This window comes from Cervus elaphus, chromosome 18 (assembly GCF_910594005.1).
Source record: "Cervus elaphus chromosome 18, mCerEla1.1, whole genome shotgun sequence".
In the NCBI taxonomy this organism is placed as follows: domain Eukaryota; kingdom Metazoa; phylum Chordata; class Mammalia; order Artiodactyla; family Cervidae; genus Cervus; species Cervus elaphus.
Window position 1 is genome coordinate 80,764,175 of NC_057832.1, and position 17,131 is coordinate 80,781,305.

Below are 17,131 nucleotides of genomic sequence, written 5' to 3' on the forward strand. Positions count from 1 at the left end.
ATTTCCGTAAAACATAAATTATTCAACACAAGGTAAGGAATGTACTCAACATGCTTCCCTTTTCTATCCTCTCCTTTAGAAAAGGCTCCACCCACTGACCTTGTAAAACTGTCCAGATGTCTTAGTCATCATTATGGTTACTATTTCTGGTGTCATTGTTTTTTGTAGATATATATGTATATATATATATATATATCCATCTACCTGTTAATACTTTCCTTTTGTCCAATGATATTCTTTAACATTTCTTATCATGTGGTTTTCTGCTGTTGAATTCTTTCAGATTTTAGTGTTTGATATTGTCTCTATTTCACCCTTTTTTAAGGATATGTTCACTGGGTCTAGAATTTGATTTTTAAAAGTTTTAAATTTTCTTTCAGAAATTTGAAAATGTTACTCCATTATATCCTCAATTGCTTGTTTCTAGTGAGAATTCTGCCATCCTCATATTCGTTCTTCTGTACAGAAATATGTCTTTTCTCTCTGGATACTTTTTTAAAATTTTCGCTTTTTTCCTGGCTTTGAAAATTTTGATTATGCTGAGCCTTGGTGTAGTTGTCTTCACATCACTTGTGCTTGAAGTTTTTTTTAGGGGAGAAGGGAGAGAATCTGTGTATTTATAGTTTTCAGAAAATTTGAAATATTATCACCCACTGTATTTTCAAATATTCCTTCCTCTTTCTTCAGAGACTCCAACCACACATTTGTCCACTGTCTCTTTTCTACATTTTGAATATATGGTATGCAGTTATAATTGTCTTAATATACTTTTCTGCCAATTCTAGCATCTGTGTCAGTTCTGTATTGGTTTTGATTGGTTGACTTCCTATTTTTGGATGTGTCTTCTCATTTCTTTACATGTCTGAAAATCTTTGATTAGATCTCATTTATTTTTCCTTGTTTGTGAAAGTTTATATTTTTATAAATATTCTTGAGTTTGGTTCTGAAATGCAGTTTAGTTGCTTGGAATCAGATTTATACTTTTAGCTTTGATAAAATGATAAAAATCATTTCTTAGGCAAATGTAAAATAGTGCTCAATATGTGGCTAATTCTTCTCTGCTGAAGCAAGACTCCCTGAATTCTCTACTCAGTGTCCCAAGAGCTTTTCCGATTTTGTTGGTAACAGCAGGCACTATTTCTGGTTCTGTATGAATGCTAGGCATTGTTTCCTTTAGTTATTTCAGGTGGTTATTTTCTTGGCCTGGAATAGTTGCCTTACACACATGTAGTTCTGATGAGTATGCTGAACTTTGAAGGGCCCCCTCTGCAGATCTCTGCAGGGATTTCCTTGTGTAGTCTTGAGCACTCAGCTTTGGCCAAGGCAAGACTGTGACTTTAGGTCATTTTCTAGTTTCCTGTGTTCCTTAAAAATATTTTAGCTTTGCTGATTTCCTCAACACAGCAATTCTCCATCTCCACCCCCAGTCTATCTTAACTTTTCCTGTATGCTTCTAAAGCAACTTGTCCACTCTTCAGAAACTCAATCCTATATTTTAAAAATATCTGTTCACTTGTTTGTCTCCCTTGAGGGAAAGGTAGTTGATGTGTGCATTTCTATATCTGCAGTACATAGTAGGAATTAACAGTATTTGTTGTAGGATGAATGAGACAAAATTCTCAATCATCTCTGTAACTCAGAAATAGGAGTAAAATATTAAAAAATGAAAGGCTAATGAAAGAACCAGGTATACCTGGAAATTTCAAACAAGATTTGGATAATGAGATTCATCAGATGTTGTGAGTAAATGAGAACAGGTTTCCTCTCGTAGGCTATTCAGGTTTTATATCCTAGTAATATCAAATATTAAATAAATATATCATAGAATATTTTATGTTCAGTAGTAATTGAGAGTAAAAAAATAAAATAAATCCCTCTCCTGTTTATCAAAGTAGCCATGCTCTCTCTTTCACTCAGTTGAACTGCATTCTCTGTGGGCTCTTGTATTATGTTGGACAATTTCTAAAATGTCTTTGTTCATAAGATAATTAAACCCAGTAACTAGATAATTATGTGTATGGGGGATGAGGAGGTGAGAGTAGGAGGGTAAGTAGAAATGAGGATTTTTATAAGCCTCTCAGTCTTCTGACCAAGGATAGCCTTTAAGGTTTAGGTCATGCAGCTCTAGAGAGTTATCAGCTCTAGAGAGTTATTGATCCTTTTATTCTTTTTTTCTGATACCACATGGGCCACAGTTTGATTTTTTGAAGTCTCCTGTTTTTTAAAAGGCTCTGAAACATTTATCAAAAACCAAATTTAGGTTGACTCTACTTTTCTCTCTGTGGTTGTTTCTAGTTCTGTGAAATTCTTGCTCTTTCTGCTCAGAATAATTTCTTTGAAAGAGTATTCTGTTTCCCTCCTTAAATACTTAACCTGGGAACAGTGATTTGACTACAATCTCCTCTGAACATGTTCCCTTTCTTCTTTTTTATTTTTTTTTGTTTGTTTTATTTTTTATTTTTATTTTTTTTTCAATTTCTCCTTTATTTATTTTTTTTTCAGTGGGTTTTGTCATACATTGATATGAATCAGCCATAGATTTACACATATTCCCCATCCTGATCCCCCCTCCCACCTCCCTCTCCACCCGATTCCTCTGGTTCTTCCCAGTGCACCAGGTCCGAGCACTTGTCTCATGCATCCCACCTGGGCTGGTGATCTGTTTCACCATAGATAATATACATGCTGTTCTTTCAAAACATCCCACCCTTTCAAAAAGGAAACTAATGATCATTAAAGGTCTTGGCCCTTATTCTGTAGGTGAGAAGTAGTATACCACAATGTAATTGCCTATTTTGCCTTTCCTGGAAAATGTCTTTTTATACTTGATTTGGGAAATAAAAGCAGTTAAAGGACACAAATTTCAGGCAGTTTAAAATCATTTTATATGGGTTAAGAGGGCTACTCTTCAAATATACTCTTAAATCAGAATTAAGCCCCAAACTTCAAGATGCTCATTTGATTATGGCTATATCTCAGTTTGTTCATTATCATTAGGCTTCCCTGGTGGCTCACGTGGTAAAAGAATCCACCTGCAATGTGGGAGATCTGGGTTGGGAAGATCCCCTAGAAGAGGGCATGTCAACCCACTGCAGTAATCTTGCCTAGAGAATCCCCATGGACAGAGGAGCATAGCGGGATATAGTCCATGGGGTTGCAAAGAGTTGGACACAACTGAGTGACTAAACACAATGGCATATTCTGAAGTAGTGATCCAAACAGGTAATAAGTAGCATCCAATCTTCACATAAGCCAATTGTTTTAGAGACAGGATTAATTCAAAGAAGTTGTAGGCCAAACCTCTATCCTGAATTTAAATCCCTGACCCATTCTTTTCCTCCTGGATACAATATAGAAATCAGAGTTGGATAAATATCTCCATGAGAGAAAAAAAATGAATTAAGAATTGCATTTAGAGCTTTGAACTAAATCTTACACAATAACAGATTTCTTTACTGAAATAAGCTCATTTTACCTAGTGTATTTCATCATACCAATTTTCAGGAATAAGAGTAGTTATGTTTTTATACGTGAGAGAGCTGGTGACATTGCACGGAGGGAAGTGCATTGCATAACTTTCTCTCCCTTTATACCCATTCATATATTGCACAGTATCCTCTATTTGTGTTTTCACAGGCACAGAGATGATTGCAATTACATACCCAGGGTGGTCCTGGTAAGGACTGCAGTCCAGCTTTGCAGTACAATTCTGTAGTGATTGTGACAAGCTTTGATAAATAACCCAGTTGACAACTAAATTGATCTTGGAGCAGAGAAGAGAATTGATGGAGAAGGTGCTTCCCTATCCAGAAAGTCACCTCTGTACCCTGGACAGAGTTTAGTACTGAAGCTTTTGGATGGAAAAAAGATATATTACTTATTCATAGTGTCCTTTCTGTTTTGCTTCTTTGTCCACAGAGACTGAAAGAATTAAAGCAACGTGAATTTGCTCGAAATGTAGCTTCCAAGTCATGGAAAGATGAAAAGAAACAAGAAAAAGCACTTAAGCGACTTCATCAGCTGGCTGAGTTAAGGCAACAGTCTGAATGGTAAGAATTCAAGGTGCCTCAGGTGGTTCAAAACTCTCTTCAGAGTCTCAGGAAATTTCAATGATATATTTTTTTGGTTCTCTAAACAATGTAAACAAATTATAATTAATCAACAGATATATCTGAAGGTACATATTCCTAATAGCTAAAGGGTTAAAAATTAATGAGTTTGACATCTGAGGTTTTCTTGCCTAATATTGTTAATGTGTTCTTTAATGAAATGATCCAAGAATAATTCTAATATACAGGCATTTATTCTATCCAGGTGATTTATATGTATCTTATGCATCTCTATAGTGCTTCACAGTTATTTTGTCTTATAATATTTTTTTTTAAATCATAAGTAACAATGCATCTTCTGGGAGAGGAAATAAATCTGTGCATTCCTCTGTACACACCTGAAACTAGAATAAATGGCACTATCATTGTCTGGATGACAAACAAGATGTAATTAATGCAGTTAAATTTACCACATGGTGCCATTTAAATTGATAATTGTAACAAGCATTACACTGATACATTCTTGTAGCTGAAAAATAGCAGTTTTACATGGGCTCGGAACTCCTGGATGTTTTGTAGTAAGGAGTTTGTTACCTGGAGCTCAATTACATTTGCAGATTGTGATTTGTGTTCATATGAATCATAATGTAGAACACTAATGTAGCTAATTAATATAGCTGACAGCAAGCTGGTGAATTGTGATATTTGTAGTTCTGTGCCAAAATTTAAACTCCTATTGTTTAAATGAAAAACAATATACAGTAAGCTTGGGAGTGAATGACTCAATTATAGTAGGAGAAGGCAATGGCACCCCACTCCAGTACTCTTGCCTGGAAAATCCCATGGACGGAGGAGCCTGTTGGGCTGCGGTCCATGGGGTCGTGAAGAATCGGACACAACTGAGCGACTTCACTTTCATTTTTCACTTTCATGCATTGGAGAAGGCAATGGCAACCCACCCCAGTGTTCTTGCCTGGAGAATCCCAGGGACAGGGGAGTCTGGTGGGCTACCATCTATGGGGTCGCACAGAGTCAGACACGACTGAAGCGACGCAGCAGCAGCAGAATATTAGACTTCATATTTACTTTAAAAAAATATTTTTTAGGATCAATTTTGAATTAAGTTGCAGTTAGCAGTCACCTTGCAAGTACTCAAGTATTTTTCTCACTATTTAGAATATTTTAATTTGCTTATAAAGATATAAAAAAGATAATATGAAAAAATAAGTGAGAAATTTGGTATAAAGAAAAAAAAATAATAAAGGTTAGAAGACCATGTGTCCAGAGGTGAGGTTAATACAAAAATGCATGTTTTTAGGGCACATGCGATCACAGAAACAGGACACATAACTGGTACTAAACTTATTGTCAACACAATAAAGATTAACTTTATTGCCAATAAGATATCAGACAGGATATCTTGTCAAAGCAGGGCTTAGAAGGAAAGGTCTAATGGTCATTAGGATGGTACACAGGAGATAATTGAGGGAATGTGTTAATTCCTGGATGATTAATTACAAAAAGTCAAATTAGAAAAGCAGGGCAAGTCTCGCTGTAGAGAGACCCTTTAGATAGGTTCTTTAAAGTCACACAATCAAAAACAAAAAACAAAAAAACTGAGTAGTCTTAATATACAGAATTTTGATTCCTTTGTTATTATGAAAGTTGTCACACGTCTGCAGTTCTCCTCACTCATTCCATATTTTCTTTTGGAAGAAGTAGACAAAGGATCAGAGGAGCCTTGATGGTGAGGACAGTGATGGTGATGATGCTTTTATTTAAAAGTTCTAAGTATACAGAGTTATCTAGGAAGTGTCTTGAATAAAATAAATTATAAGCTCTATTGAGGTTGAGCTGCCTTTGGAAATCTTAATAACTAAATGAAAACAAAACTAGGCATTTTCTTCCATAGAGTAGTTAGGCTCTCTGGGTCCCAATCCGATCATATTGTTAGGAAATGATAGGTATTCAACTTCCCAGATACAGAACTTGGAACTAGGAAAATTACTTCATTTTTTTCTCTCTATTACCCACCATCTGCCCTCCAGACAATTGTTCTCTCAGATTAGTAGGCACTTGCCCTAAGGGAAGTCTGTTCATAGCATTATTAAATATTTTCATTTTGGCAACTGAATTGACAAGTGAAAAAAGTCATCTGTGTTACTTCTCCTCGGATAACCCTTCTTTGTCCTTTGTTCTCATAATGAGGGCTTCTGAGTAAGATGACATAGATAACAGAATTCTTCCATGACCCTATGGAGAGGAGAGGTGAATTTACAGGTAGTAAGAATATTTGAATAAGATTAATTTAAAAAAAAATGATGGCAGAAAAATGTTAATGAATCTTATAAAGGGCAGACAACCTTAGCCATCCCCTTAGGTAGATCAACCCAACATGATTCTTCAGTAAAATAATTATCTTATTGGGAGAAAGAGATTCACTCTGTTCATAAATTTCTACTATGTATAAGTCTAATGCATCTTGATATGGACCTTTTTTTTCAAATTTTAAAAGTTGTGACCATTGCTTCTGAGAGTATGACATTTTTATATAAGAAATAGATAACGTGGAACATTAGGAAATTACATCACTTAAAGAAATCATGTTATTTTGATATGCTTTGCTTCCTATTTGAAAAGTGTACTTTTTGCCCAGGAGAGAATTAAATTATGCATGTATTGAGTTACCAAGCATTGGATTTGGGAGAACTATTGAAATGGACAATCCATTAATAAGAGCTAAAGGGTAACTAATGTCATTTCAAAAATTATAAATAAAAATAATTAGGTAAAAATACAGAAATAAACTAAAAATTATTCTAGAGGAGAAAGTGAAATTGTAAATGGGAGTATGACAGCAAAGATTAAGCCTTTAATTATGTCACAAGGCATAAGCTTGAATTAAAATAATAAAATTTAAAGTATCACAAAGATAAAAATAAATTAGATTTAAGGTATAGGAAATTAAATTTTATAAGGCAATGAGATAAAAAGTTTAAAGCATAAATATAAGAAATAGACATGAATAATAAGGATGAAATGTTAACATTGTAAAAATATAATCACAAATGTATATTGAATTGTAAAGTGAGAACAGAATAAGGACAAGAAGAGCAGAATGTAACACATAAGAGCAAAGAAGTTTGAACATATTTGGAATACTACAAAAGAAGCTTTTACACATATTAGAAAGATAAATGGTGAAGTGAAACAGCAATATAGAAAAGAATATTTAGACTAACATAAAGAAAAAAAATGCACAAAACAATGCCAGAATAATAAGCAAAACCGTTATTAAGGAAAAAGAGAATATAAAAAATAGCCCAGTATCTACATCATAATGGAATAATTCAAGAAAGGAGATAAATGTGATAAATAAGAGAAAAGTTTTCATTATGAAATAGTTACTGTAAGGAGCAGACACTTTAAAATTTTTCCAAATTTAGTTTTCCACAATATTCAAGAATACAACTCGAAAATTACAGGCATTATTAGTTCATAGAAAAAGAGCCATCTGAAATTATTAAAGACTGGTGACTAAAATTATTGTTTGTAAATCAAAATCCATACGGATATAATAAACAGATTGGACATTGAAAAATAGTGAATCCATAAAATAGATTACAAAAACAAATTCTTTTTCTGAACTAGAACAAGAGACTGAAAGAACTAGAGTATTAATATAAGTAATAAGACCAAAGCATACAGTCATGAGAGCAAATAAATTTAATGTATAAATTCAAGGATAAGATCCTAGGACAGGGAAGGGCAATAATCAAATCAACCAGTGAAGAAAATGTATCTGAGTGGAAGAAAGTTGAATTGAAAGTTCCCAGAAATGCTGGCAAAAATTAACCAAAAGAAATCAATTTGTAACTATAGCTTGGTAAAGTGAGATATACACATAATTATTTGTATTTATTAAGTATAACAAAATACATATACATATACGTATATATGAGTGTGAAAGTGAAAGTCGCTCAGTCGTGTCCAACTCTTTGTGACCCCGTGGACTGTAGTCCATGGAATTCTCCAGATCAGAATCCCCTTTCCCTTCTCCACGGGATCTTCCCAACCCAGGGATCAAACCCAAGTCTCCTGCATTGCAGGCAGATTCTTTCCCAGCTGAGCCACCAGAGAAGCCCAAGAATACTGGAGTGGGTAACCTAGCCCTTCTCCAGTGGATCTTCCCAACCTAGGAATCAAACTGGGGTCTCCTGCATTGCAGGTGGATTCTTTACCAACTGAACTATCAAGGAAGCCCCACATATATGTATATGTATATATAATAAAATATATACATGTAAATTATGTATATATACATAGTTTGTTGTTTCAAATAAATATAACAAAATATGTATACATAAAAAGGAAAATTTATAAAATCATGCAAATGCACAAGTGGATTCGTTTCAATATGAATAAAAGTAGGCTAATTAAATATGTCTCTGTAGTATTAAACATATAAAGACAGTGAAGGAAAGCAATGAAATTTGGTGAACACAAGGAATGTTGTGACACCAGAGTTCTATGGCAGTTGATCAAATAGTTAAGTAAAAGCAAAAGAAAGAATTTGTCAGAACAAAGGCTAGGAAAGGATTCTTCCCCATTAGAATTTATGCTACATGTGAAAAAGATACCTGTTATTTTAGTACTGTTTGCTCAAGCAATAAATGACTGCATAAAAATGAAGTAAAAATCTAAAATAGGAAAAGGCCAACAAAGCATGTCCAAAAATGTGGAGGGAAAGTAAAAAAGGAAAAGAAAGCCAGCTCAAAACCAGCAAGCAAAGCAGCTGAAAGCAAGTCAGCTCAAAGCAACAAAAATGAAAACAAAGCCAGCTCACAATGATGCGATTTGTATTGTTTCCCCCTGCAATAAGATTTGTTTTATAGTAGGTGTTTCACAGAACATTAGAGAAAATTTTAATCTAAAGAGTTTCATCTATTGTATATATCATCCTTTCCAGTTTCGGATTGAATTGCTACTCAAGCTCAAAAGAATCTGTCAAAAGATTTAAAAATCTGTCAAAAGATCAAACATATATATGCAAAAAAGATAAAAGGAAAATATTTTGACGAGTAAGAAGCTAAAAGAAGGGTTTCAGACTAATTGAAGACATTGAGGTGGCATGTAAAAATGTGTGTTACTTTCTTAGAATTGATCAAATTAGTGACAAGTCATAAAGACAGAACTGATCACCCTATTTCCTAAGAAAACAAACATGAAGGGATTTTAAGACTGAGGAAAAAAAATTATATAGTGCTTGAACTAGGTATCACCAACTCGATGAACATGAGTTTGAGAAGCTCCGGGAGTTGGTGATGGACAGGGAAGCCTGGCCTGCTGCAGTCCATGGGTCAAAGAGTCGGACATGACTGAGCAACTGAACTGAACTGAACTTTAAACTAAAAAAGTGAATAAAAGAGATAAGTTTAGGCTTTGGAAGTGACTTTCAGTTCCATTTTTTTTTTTTTTTCCTATTTAGGTGAAGGCACTGATTGGAAAACTCTTTGCAAAATAAGGTTAAATCTATATTCCAAAGAATTAGTAGTCTCTGGGGGACATATTGTGATGTAAATACAATGCTTTATTTTCTTTAGCAGCACTAGCATAAGATATTCACTTGCTATTGCTTTTTGCTAATTTCAAAAAAACCGACTTAAGCAAAGCATTTTAGAAATAGCTACTATAAAACATGGAGATACTGTTACATAAATGCAGTGAAATTGTTATATTACAATAGATATAGTTCAAAAATAGTATCAGAACCCATCATCATACATTATGAAATGTTCATATATAGATAAGATTTCAAATCTGATGTCTTAATCATTTAAATATTTGTTTTATTTACAGTGTTTCTGGAAATGGGCCGGCATACAAAGCCCCCAAAGTAGCTATAGAAAAACAACTTCAGCAAGGAATTTTCCCAGTTAAGAATGGCAGAAAGGTATCATGCATGAAGAATGCTCTTCTCCTTAAAGGAAAGAATCTCTCCAGAAGCATTGCCGATAAGCAGCGGTCCACCACAGCAAATCGACACCAGTTGCAAACAGACCGACGTCGTTTGTTTGGAAATAGGGTACCACAAACATCCTCAGATCTCAGCAATGCAAATCATAGGACGGGAGTGTCATTTTCTTTTTCCAAAAAAGTGCATCTAAAATTAGAATCTTCAGCATCAGTTTTCAGTGAGAACACAGAAGAAACCCGTGATTGTAACAAGTCACCCATCTATAAAACAAAATCAACTGCAGAGAAATGCATGTGCTGCAGGTTTGCAAGTGAAGAAACACATCTCACTAAGGGAAAAGATGTAAACATCTCATCAAACCATCTGGAAAGTATTTTACACAATACCCTCTCCATAAACTCTCAAATTTTGCAAGACAAGAATGACTTTGTTGATGAAATGCTGGAAAATTCAATTGGCATTCATGCTTCATTCAGTAAATCTAACATTCATCTTTCAGATGTGGATTTTACTCCTTCCAGCAGAGCAAAGGAAACTAGAAATACATTGAAGAGCACTTCAGAAAACCACATTAATCACTCACACCAAGCCAATGTTTCCTCTAGCCCAACAAACATTTACAAGCATAGTGATGCCAGGATATTTGAATGTCTGGATGAGTTTCCATCAATAGAGCCAAGCGAACAAAGCAGTTCAGTTCATCTGAATCCCAACTCCAGAAAGGAGAAGAGAGAAAAATCATTAGATAAAACAGAAAGAGTTAGCAGAAATGCACAAAGCTTTATAAGAGAAGCATATCCCCATGATGTGAAGTCCAAAGCATTGCCTTTTCTCCACGTAAAAAGTAAGGATGGCCATACAACTCTCCAATGGCCAACAGAACTTCTTCTCTTTACAAAAACAGAGCCCTGTATTTCTTATGGCTGCAACCCATTATATTTTGATTTTAAGCTTTCTCGAAATGCAAAGGATGGCCGTGATCCAGAGGATTTAAAAACAGAATTGCAGAAAGAGCCCTCAGAAATGAAGACTACACTGGAGAATCAAGTCTCAGGTTTAATTAAAGACCAACAAAAATTGATCCAAGAAGATAATCGGTCTCTGAAACCAAAGATGAGGATAACTAATCCAGATTGGGAAAATTTCCAGAGGAAATATAATTTGGGCTGCAACAATTCTGAGTCCAGTATGAGTGAACATAATTTTAGTGCAAGGGACTTGGAAATGAAAAATCCTGAAGTGCCTGCTTACCTTGATATCTCTCTAGAGAATTGTGTAGGAAACAATAAAAATGGTGATAATGAACTTCAAGAACCTTCAAGGGCCCATTGGCAAAGCTGCCAAAGGGTAATTCTAAATGATGCAAATGAAGGCCTATCTTTTTCTCCTTGCATCTCTAGGACAAAAAAGCATAAACTGATTTCTTGTGATCCTCATCTGGATGTTGAAGAAGGGAATCAGTTCACCTGGAAGTCTAGTCCTTACACAGTAAGGGACCACAGTGACCATGGGAAGGATTTCAGTGTAATTTTGAATAGTAACTACATCAGTATGACCAGCGGGGTTTCTGGATGCGGAAGAGCAAGTTACAAGATAAGTTCTCCAAAGGTGTCTCTGAATAGGTGTTCTAGCCCTTCAGACACATCCCATGTCAGTACAACGAGCTTGAGAAGTTCTTATTCCAATCATGGGTCCAGTGGACTTGGCAGAGGTAATTTGCTCTACTTTTGCAAACGAGAACAGAACTCAGTTGAAAGGCACAAACGGAAACGCCGAAAGCACAGTTGTCTCTGCTTGTCTGATGAGCTAGCAAAGGGTGACTGCCCACAGTCTGAAACGGAGAGAGGCGAGAGCTGCACATTGTGGGAATCAATTAAAAATGAAAAATATTCCAAACATGCTTATGGTCATTGCAGAGAAGAACCTAAACTGGGCAAAAATCAACAATTTTCAGGGCAAAAATCCAAAAGAATCACCCAGTGTGATTCTAGCTCACAGGTTTCTTGTGCTGGAAACAGTGAAAATCCACCTAATTGCCAGGGACCTCAGCACAGCAGACTGGGCTCTCACTCAAGAGAGAAAATATATTACTTAAATACAAGTAAAAGGAATCAACAGTCTTTGGACAGCCCTCACATTTGTGATCTGGGAAAAGTAAAATCCATGCAATGTAACTCTGGGAATATCAGCTACCTTCTAAGAAACTGTCCAAGAAGCCCTTCAGATACCACAGAGTTGAACCCTATAGAAGCAGAGAGGACCTCCCTGACAGCCAAAAGCCTTTTAGAAAGAGTACAAGCCAAGAACTATCAGGAACAATCAATTCATTTTGAGATCTCATCAAACAGCTGTAAAAATGAATCAGAGCCTCTTTCACAAATCCAATGTGTAATTCCATTTACACCACCAGGCTGTAACAGACCTTCATTGCCTTTGCCTAGAAAGACACCAAACAAAAGCAGAAGAAGAAAGGATAAAGGCAGTGCAATGCAAAGAACTATTGACAAAAACAAAGTCAAAATTTCCCCAACAAATGATTTTCCTGTTTCAGTGGGCACTGATTGTGATAATCATCTTTCTAAAGGTATAATTCATGTAGTAGCAGAATCTCACTCACCAAACATGAAAAAGGACCCAACAACAAAAGAACAACAAAAATCATTAATTGGTGAAGTCCAACCTTCTATTCAAAGCTGTGACCCAGTACCAAATGGTTTCCCTGGTGCTTTTCCATCTAATAGATACAGTGGTATTACTGACTCAATGGAGACCAAAGAGAACGATATGAATCTGGACTTACAGGATGGAAGCATGCAAATGAATCAGATAGAGGGGAATATAAACTCTTACTATGACAGAACTATGCAGAAGCATGACAAAGTAGCAGATGACTTAGAAGTGTGTCATAAATCTCTTTCTCCTCCATTAATTCAACAGCCCATAACATTTTCTCCTGATGAAATAGATAAATATAAGCTCCTACAGTTACAAGCCCAGCAGCATATGCAGAAACAGCTCCTATCAAAGCATCTTCGAGTTTTGCCTGCTGCAGGGCCCACCGCCTTTCCTTCGGCCTCCACTGTACAGACAGTTCCAGGTCACCAGCAGGCTTCTATCACCGCCATCCACCACACGTTCCTGCAGCATATTGTTTCTGCTTCCATAAATGCCCATAGCACTCATCTCCCTATAGCTCATCTACATCCTCTTTCCCAGCCGCGCTTTAATCCATTCACATTTTCACCTTTGACCCCAACCATCATCCCTGCGCACCCCACTTTCTTAGCAGGTCACCCCCTGCATTTAATCACCACTGCCCCCTTCCACCCATCTCACATAACATTTCAACCCTTGCCCCCTTCAGCGTTTATCCCCACCTTGTTTGGCCCTCACTTCAACCCAGCTACAACTTCTATCATCCACTTGAATCCTCTAATTCAACCAGTGTTTCAAGGTCAAGATCTTTGCCATCACTCTTGCTCCAGTCAGATGCAACCATTAAATGGAGTGAAAGAGGCCTTAAATGTGTCAGCTCACTTGAACTAAAAGCCCTTCTTCTGGATAAATAAAACAAATTGTCAGTACCTACAAAATGATGTATTTAAAGTGGTCTGATTATTATTATATTTAAAAGAGTGGTGCCAATGCAAAATGTGACCAATATAGAAATGTAAACTGAATTGCCAATATTGTAATAGAAGCATTTTAAGAATCTCTTAATTTGCTAAAAATAATTAGACAAATTTAAAGTAATTTGATAGAAAGGCAGAGGGGTATTTTTGGATGAGTTCTCATGTAATGTAAAAAAACAAAAAAATTAGGCATACTAATATTACAAAAAATTAAATGGAACATAATACTCTATCTTCTAGGTATTCATTGAATGAGTGAATGAATGCACATTTGGTTTTATTCATCAGGTAATAATAAAAGGTCAGTGAAACAAACTAATTATGTGGTAAAAATAGTTCCTATGGTTCACTATTTACTAAGCTTTCAATCAATGTAATCTGTTTCAACCAATATAGACTATATTTTCATAGGAAATGAGAAATGACAAGAAATTTTCTAACTAATTCAGATTAAAAATTACTCTTCAATGCAAAACAATCTTATCCACATTGTATGGCTGAGTTTGCATGGAAAACTGAGTTACCTTCATTTCACATACTTCTATGTTAAGAGAATTTTGTAATTATAAGAATCACCAATATCTAAAATTAAGAATATTTAATTTTTGTATAAGAAAACACATATTTGCAATCTTTAGTATTTGATCATGCAAAATAAAACTAAAATATACTATGAATAATATTTTAATACATTGGTCAAACTTTCAAATATTGTTGGGATTAAAATATTAAGTTTTCTTTATTCTCAGAAATCTGTGTTCAGCCAACATATGTATATCAATTATATACAGTGGCAAAGGTTTGAAAATGTCAAAAGTCTTACCTGATATTTATTGAGAAAACTTTAAAGTATTTGGTGTGTTTTGTTCAATTTTATTAGGAACTGATAAAATGCAGTGAATTATGATTAATAAAATCACCATTCCTCTAATTTTGTAAACAATTTTAAACATTCATTCAAAATACTTTCTGACCACAGAATTTGCATTTCATACATCTATATTTCTGACTGGCCTTTCAGTTCAGTTTATTATTTTATATTCTTAAAAGCATAGAAAACTTATGTGACTACATAGCCCCCATAAGCACAGGTTTCAGAGAAATTCAAATTAAACAAAAATGGAGGTAATTGGCCATCACCACTGTGTGTATGATGATGCAAAATCCTCTATCACTAAAACATGATAATGATGGCTTATTCAGCCTTGGCTTCACAGGTAAGAGAGCTGTCCTTACAGGAGCTCTCCTGTGTGTATCAAGAGAGTCAGGATGAGTACTAGACCCTCATTATCTCATTTAATCTTCACAAATGTATTTTGAGATCAATAGTATCATTCCTCTGTACAGATGAGGAAAAATGAAGTTGAAGGGTTAAGTCCTTAACACTTGCAAACAATAATTGATGCTGGTAAAGGAGAGATAGAGAATAAATTTGAATTAAAAGTTTTAGCATAAAGAAGTGACATAGTTTCTGAGATACCACCAGAAACTTATGGGATGAAAGTTTTGACTGGAGTATGGCAGTGAAAAAGCCTATTTTATCTAAAAGAAATAGAAAAAAAAAGGAAAAAGATCATCAAATAGCAAAAAATTCTATATTTGTGTGGAACTCCATAAAAGTTATTATGAGAGACCATTGATAAACACGAATGGTTTCAAAAAAATAGATGACAAATGACCCAGCACATAAAAAGAAAACTAAAGTGAATGACTGTTTCCTAAAACAGATTACAAAGTTGACATAGAGCCAAGACAGAATAATTACAGGAACTCACTAGGAGTCTTATCATGAAAAAGACAGCACCTGATTAATATTTATAATTGTCTTGGTGACAGTTTAATATCTCAGAAGGTTAGGACAGAGAACCTCTACTTGGGCACTTAATTTTGACTAACAAGTGTAGGCTGATAAGAACTGATGGCATGGAAATGACTGTCTCATATTATCAATTATGAAAATGTTCATTGGATATACTTACTCTCTCGGACTGTGGGAAGACAGACTTTGCAATCTAAATAAAAGATAATTTGAACTCTGGGTAGGAAATTATAAAAGTTGTAGCATCACATGAGCAAATCTACCATTCTAAAAGATTTCAGTGAAAGAAAAATGTAGTCCTTTAAACATCCCAATATAAACTGAATAAGAAAAACATTCAAAGTAACTGAAAAATTCTTGTACATTCATAAACAGTAAGACAATAGCCATAAATCAAAAATGAACAGAGACTAAGTTAACTCCTTTTAGGTAACCCAAATATTGGGGAAATCAAAACAAATTGTTCTTTAATTTTGATGAAAGAAGAGATGATCTAATAATAATAATGTTACTTCAATCTGATTTTGTTTTGCTGTCCTTATTAAGGAGAAACATTCTTTTCAGTGGAAATTGTAGAACAAACATGGATAGGAAATTTGGGACATACAGAGAAAATTATTTCCTGGCCACTTCAAATGAGTTTGAATCTTCACATTTAAGAGAATTTTACAGAGAATATTAAAATTACCTAAAGAAAGTCAAATGATATCAATTGTTCTTGAGGAAATAGGAAGACTAGAAGAGAAATTAGAACAAGCATCTCTAGTTTAATAAAAGAAAGAATATTTAATATAGATATTAGTGATTTAGTTCAGTCATGTCTGACTCTTTGTGACCCCACGGACTGCAGCACACCAGACTACCCTATCCATCACCAACTCCCAGAGTTTAATTAACCTCATGTGCAATGAGTCGGTGATGTCATCCAACCATCTCATCCTCTGTCATCCCCTTCTCCCGCCTTCAGTCTTTCCCAGCATCAGGGTCTTTTCAAATGAGTCAGTTCTTCCCATCAGGTGGCCAAAGTGTTGAAGATTCAGCTTCAGCATCAGTCCTTCCAGTGAATATTCAGGACTGATTTCCGTTAGGATGGACTGGTTGGATCTCCTTGCAGTCCAAGGGACTCTCAAGAGTCTTCTCCAACACCACAGTTCAAAAGCATTAATTCTTCAGTGCTCAGCTTTCTTTATGATCCAACTCTCACATCCATACATGTCTACTAGAAAAAATACAGGTTTGACTCAACGGACCTTTGTTGGCAAAATAATGTCTCTGCTTTTTAATATGCTGTCTAGGTTGGTCATAACTTTTCTTCCAAGGTGCAAATGTCTTTTAATTTCATGGCTGCAGTCACCATCTACAGTGATATTGTATCCCCCAAAAATAAAGTCTGTCACAGTTTCCACTATTTCCCCATCTATTTGCCATGGAGTGATGGGACCAGATGCCATGATATTAATTTTCTGAATGTTGTTTTAAGCCAACTTTTTAACTTTCCCCTTTCACTTTCAAGAGGATCTTTAATTCTTCTTCACTTTCTGCCATAAGGGTGGTGTCATTGCATATCTGAGGTTATTGATATTTCTTCTGGCAATCTTGATTCCAGCTTGTGCTTCATCCAGCCCAGCATTTCTCATGATGTACTCTGCATACA

General features: G+C 35.1%; 1 protein-coding gene across 1 annotated transcript in view; it reads left to right on the forward strand.

The window, feature by feature from the left end:
- ZNF804B (zinc finger protein 804B) overlaps positions 1–13,582 on the forward strand; it is a 519,711-nt gene extending 506,129 nt beyond the window's left edge. The window contains exons 3-4 of the mRNA XM_043873460.1: positions 3,919–4,049; positions 9,909–13,582. Of these exons, the coding sequence (XP_043729395.1) occupies positions 3,919–4,049; positions 9,909–13,572 (3,795 nt within the window). The 3' untranslated portion in view covers positions 13,573–13,582. The remainder of the gene's footprint in view (positions 1–3,918; positions 4,050–9,908) is intronic.
- Positions 13,583–17,131: the final 3,549 nt, after the last annotated feature.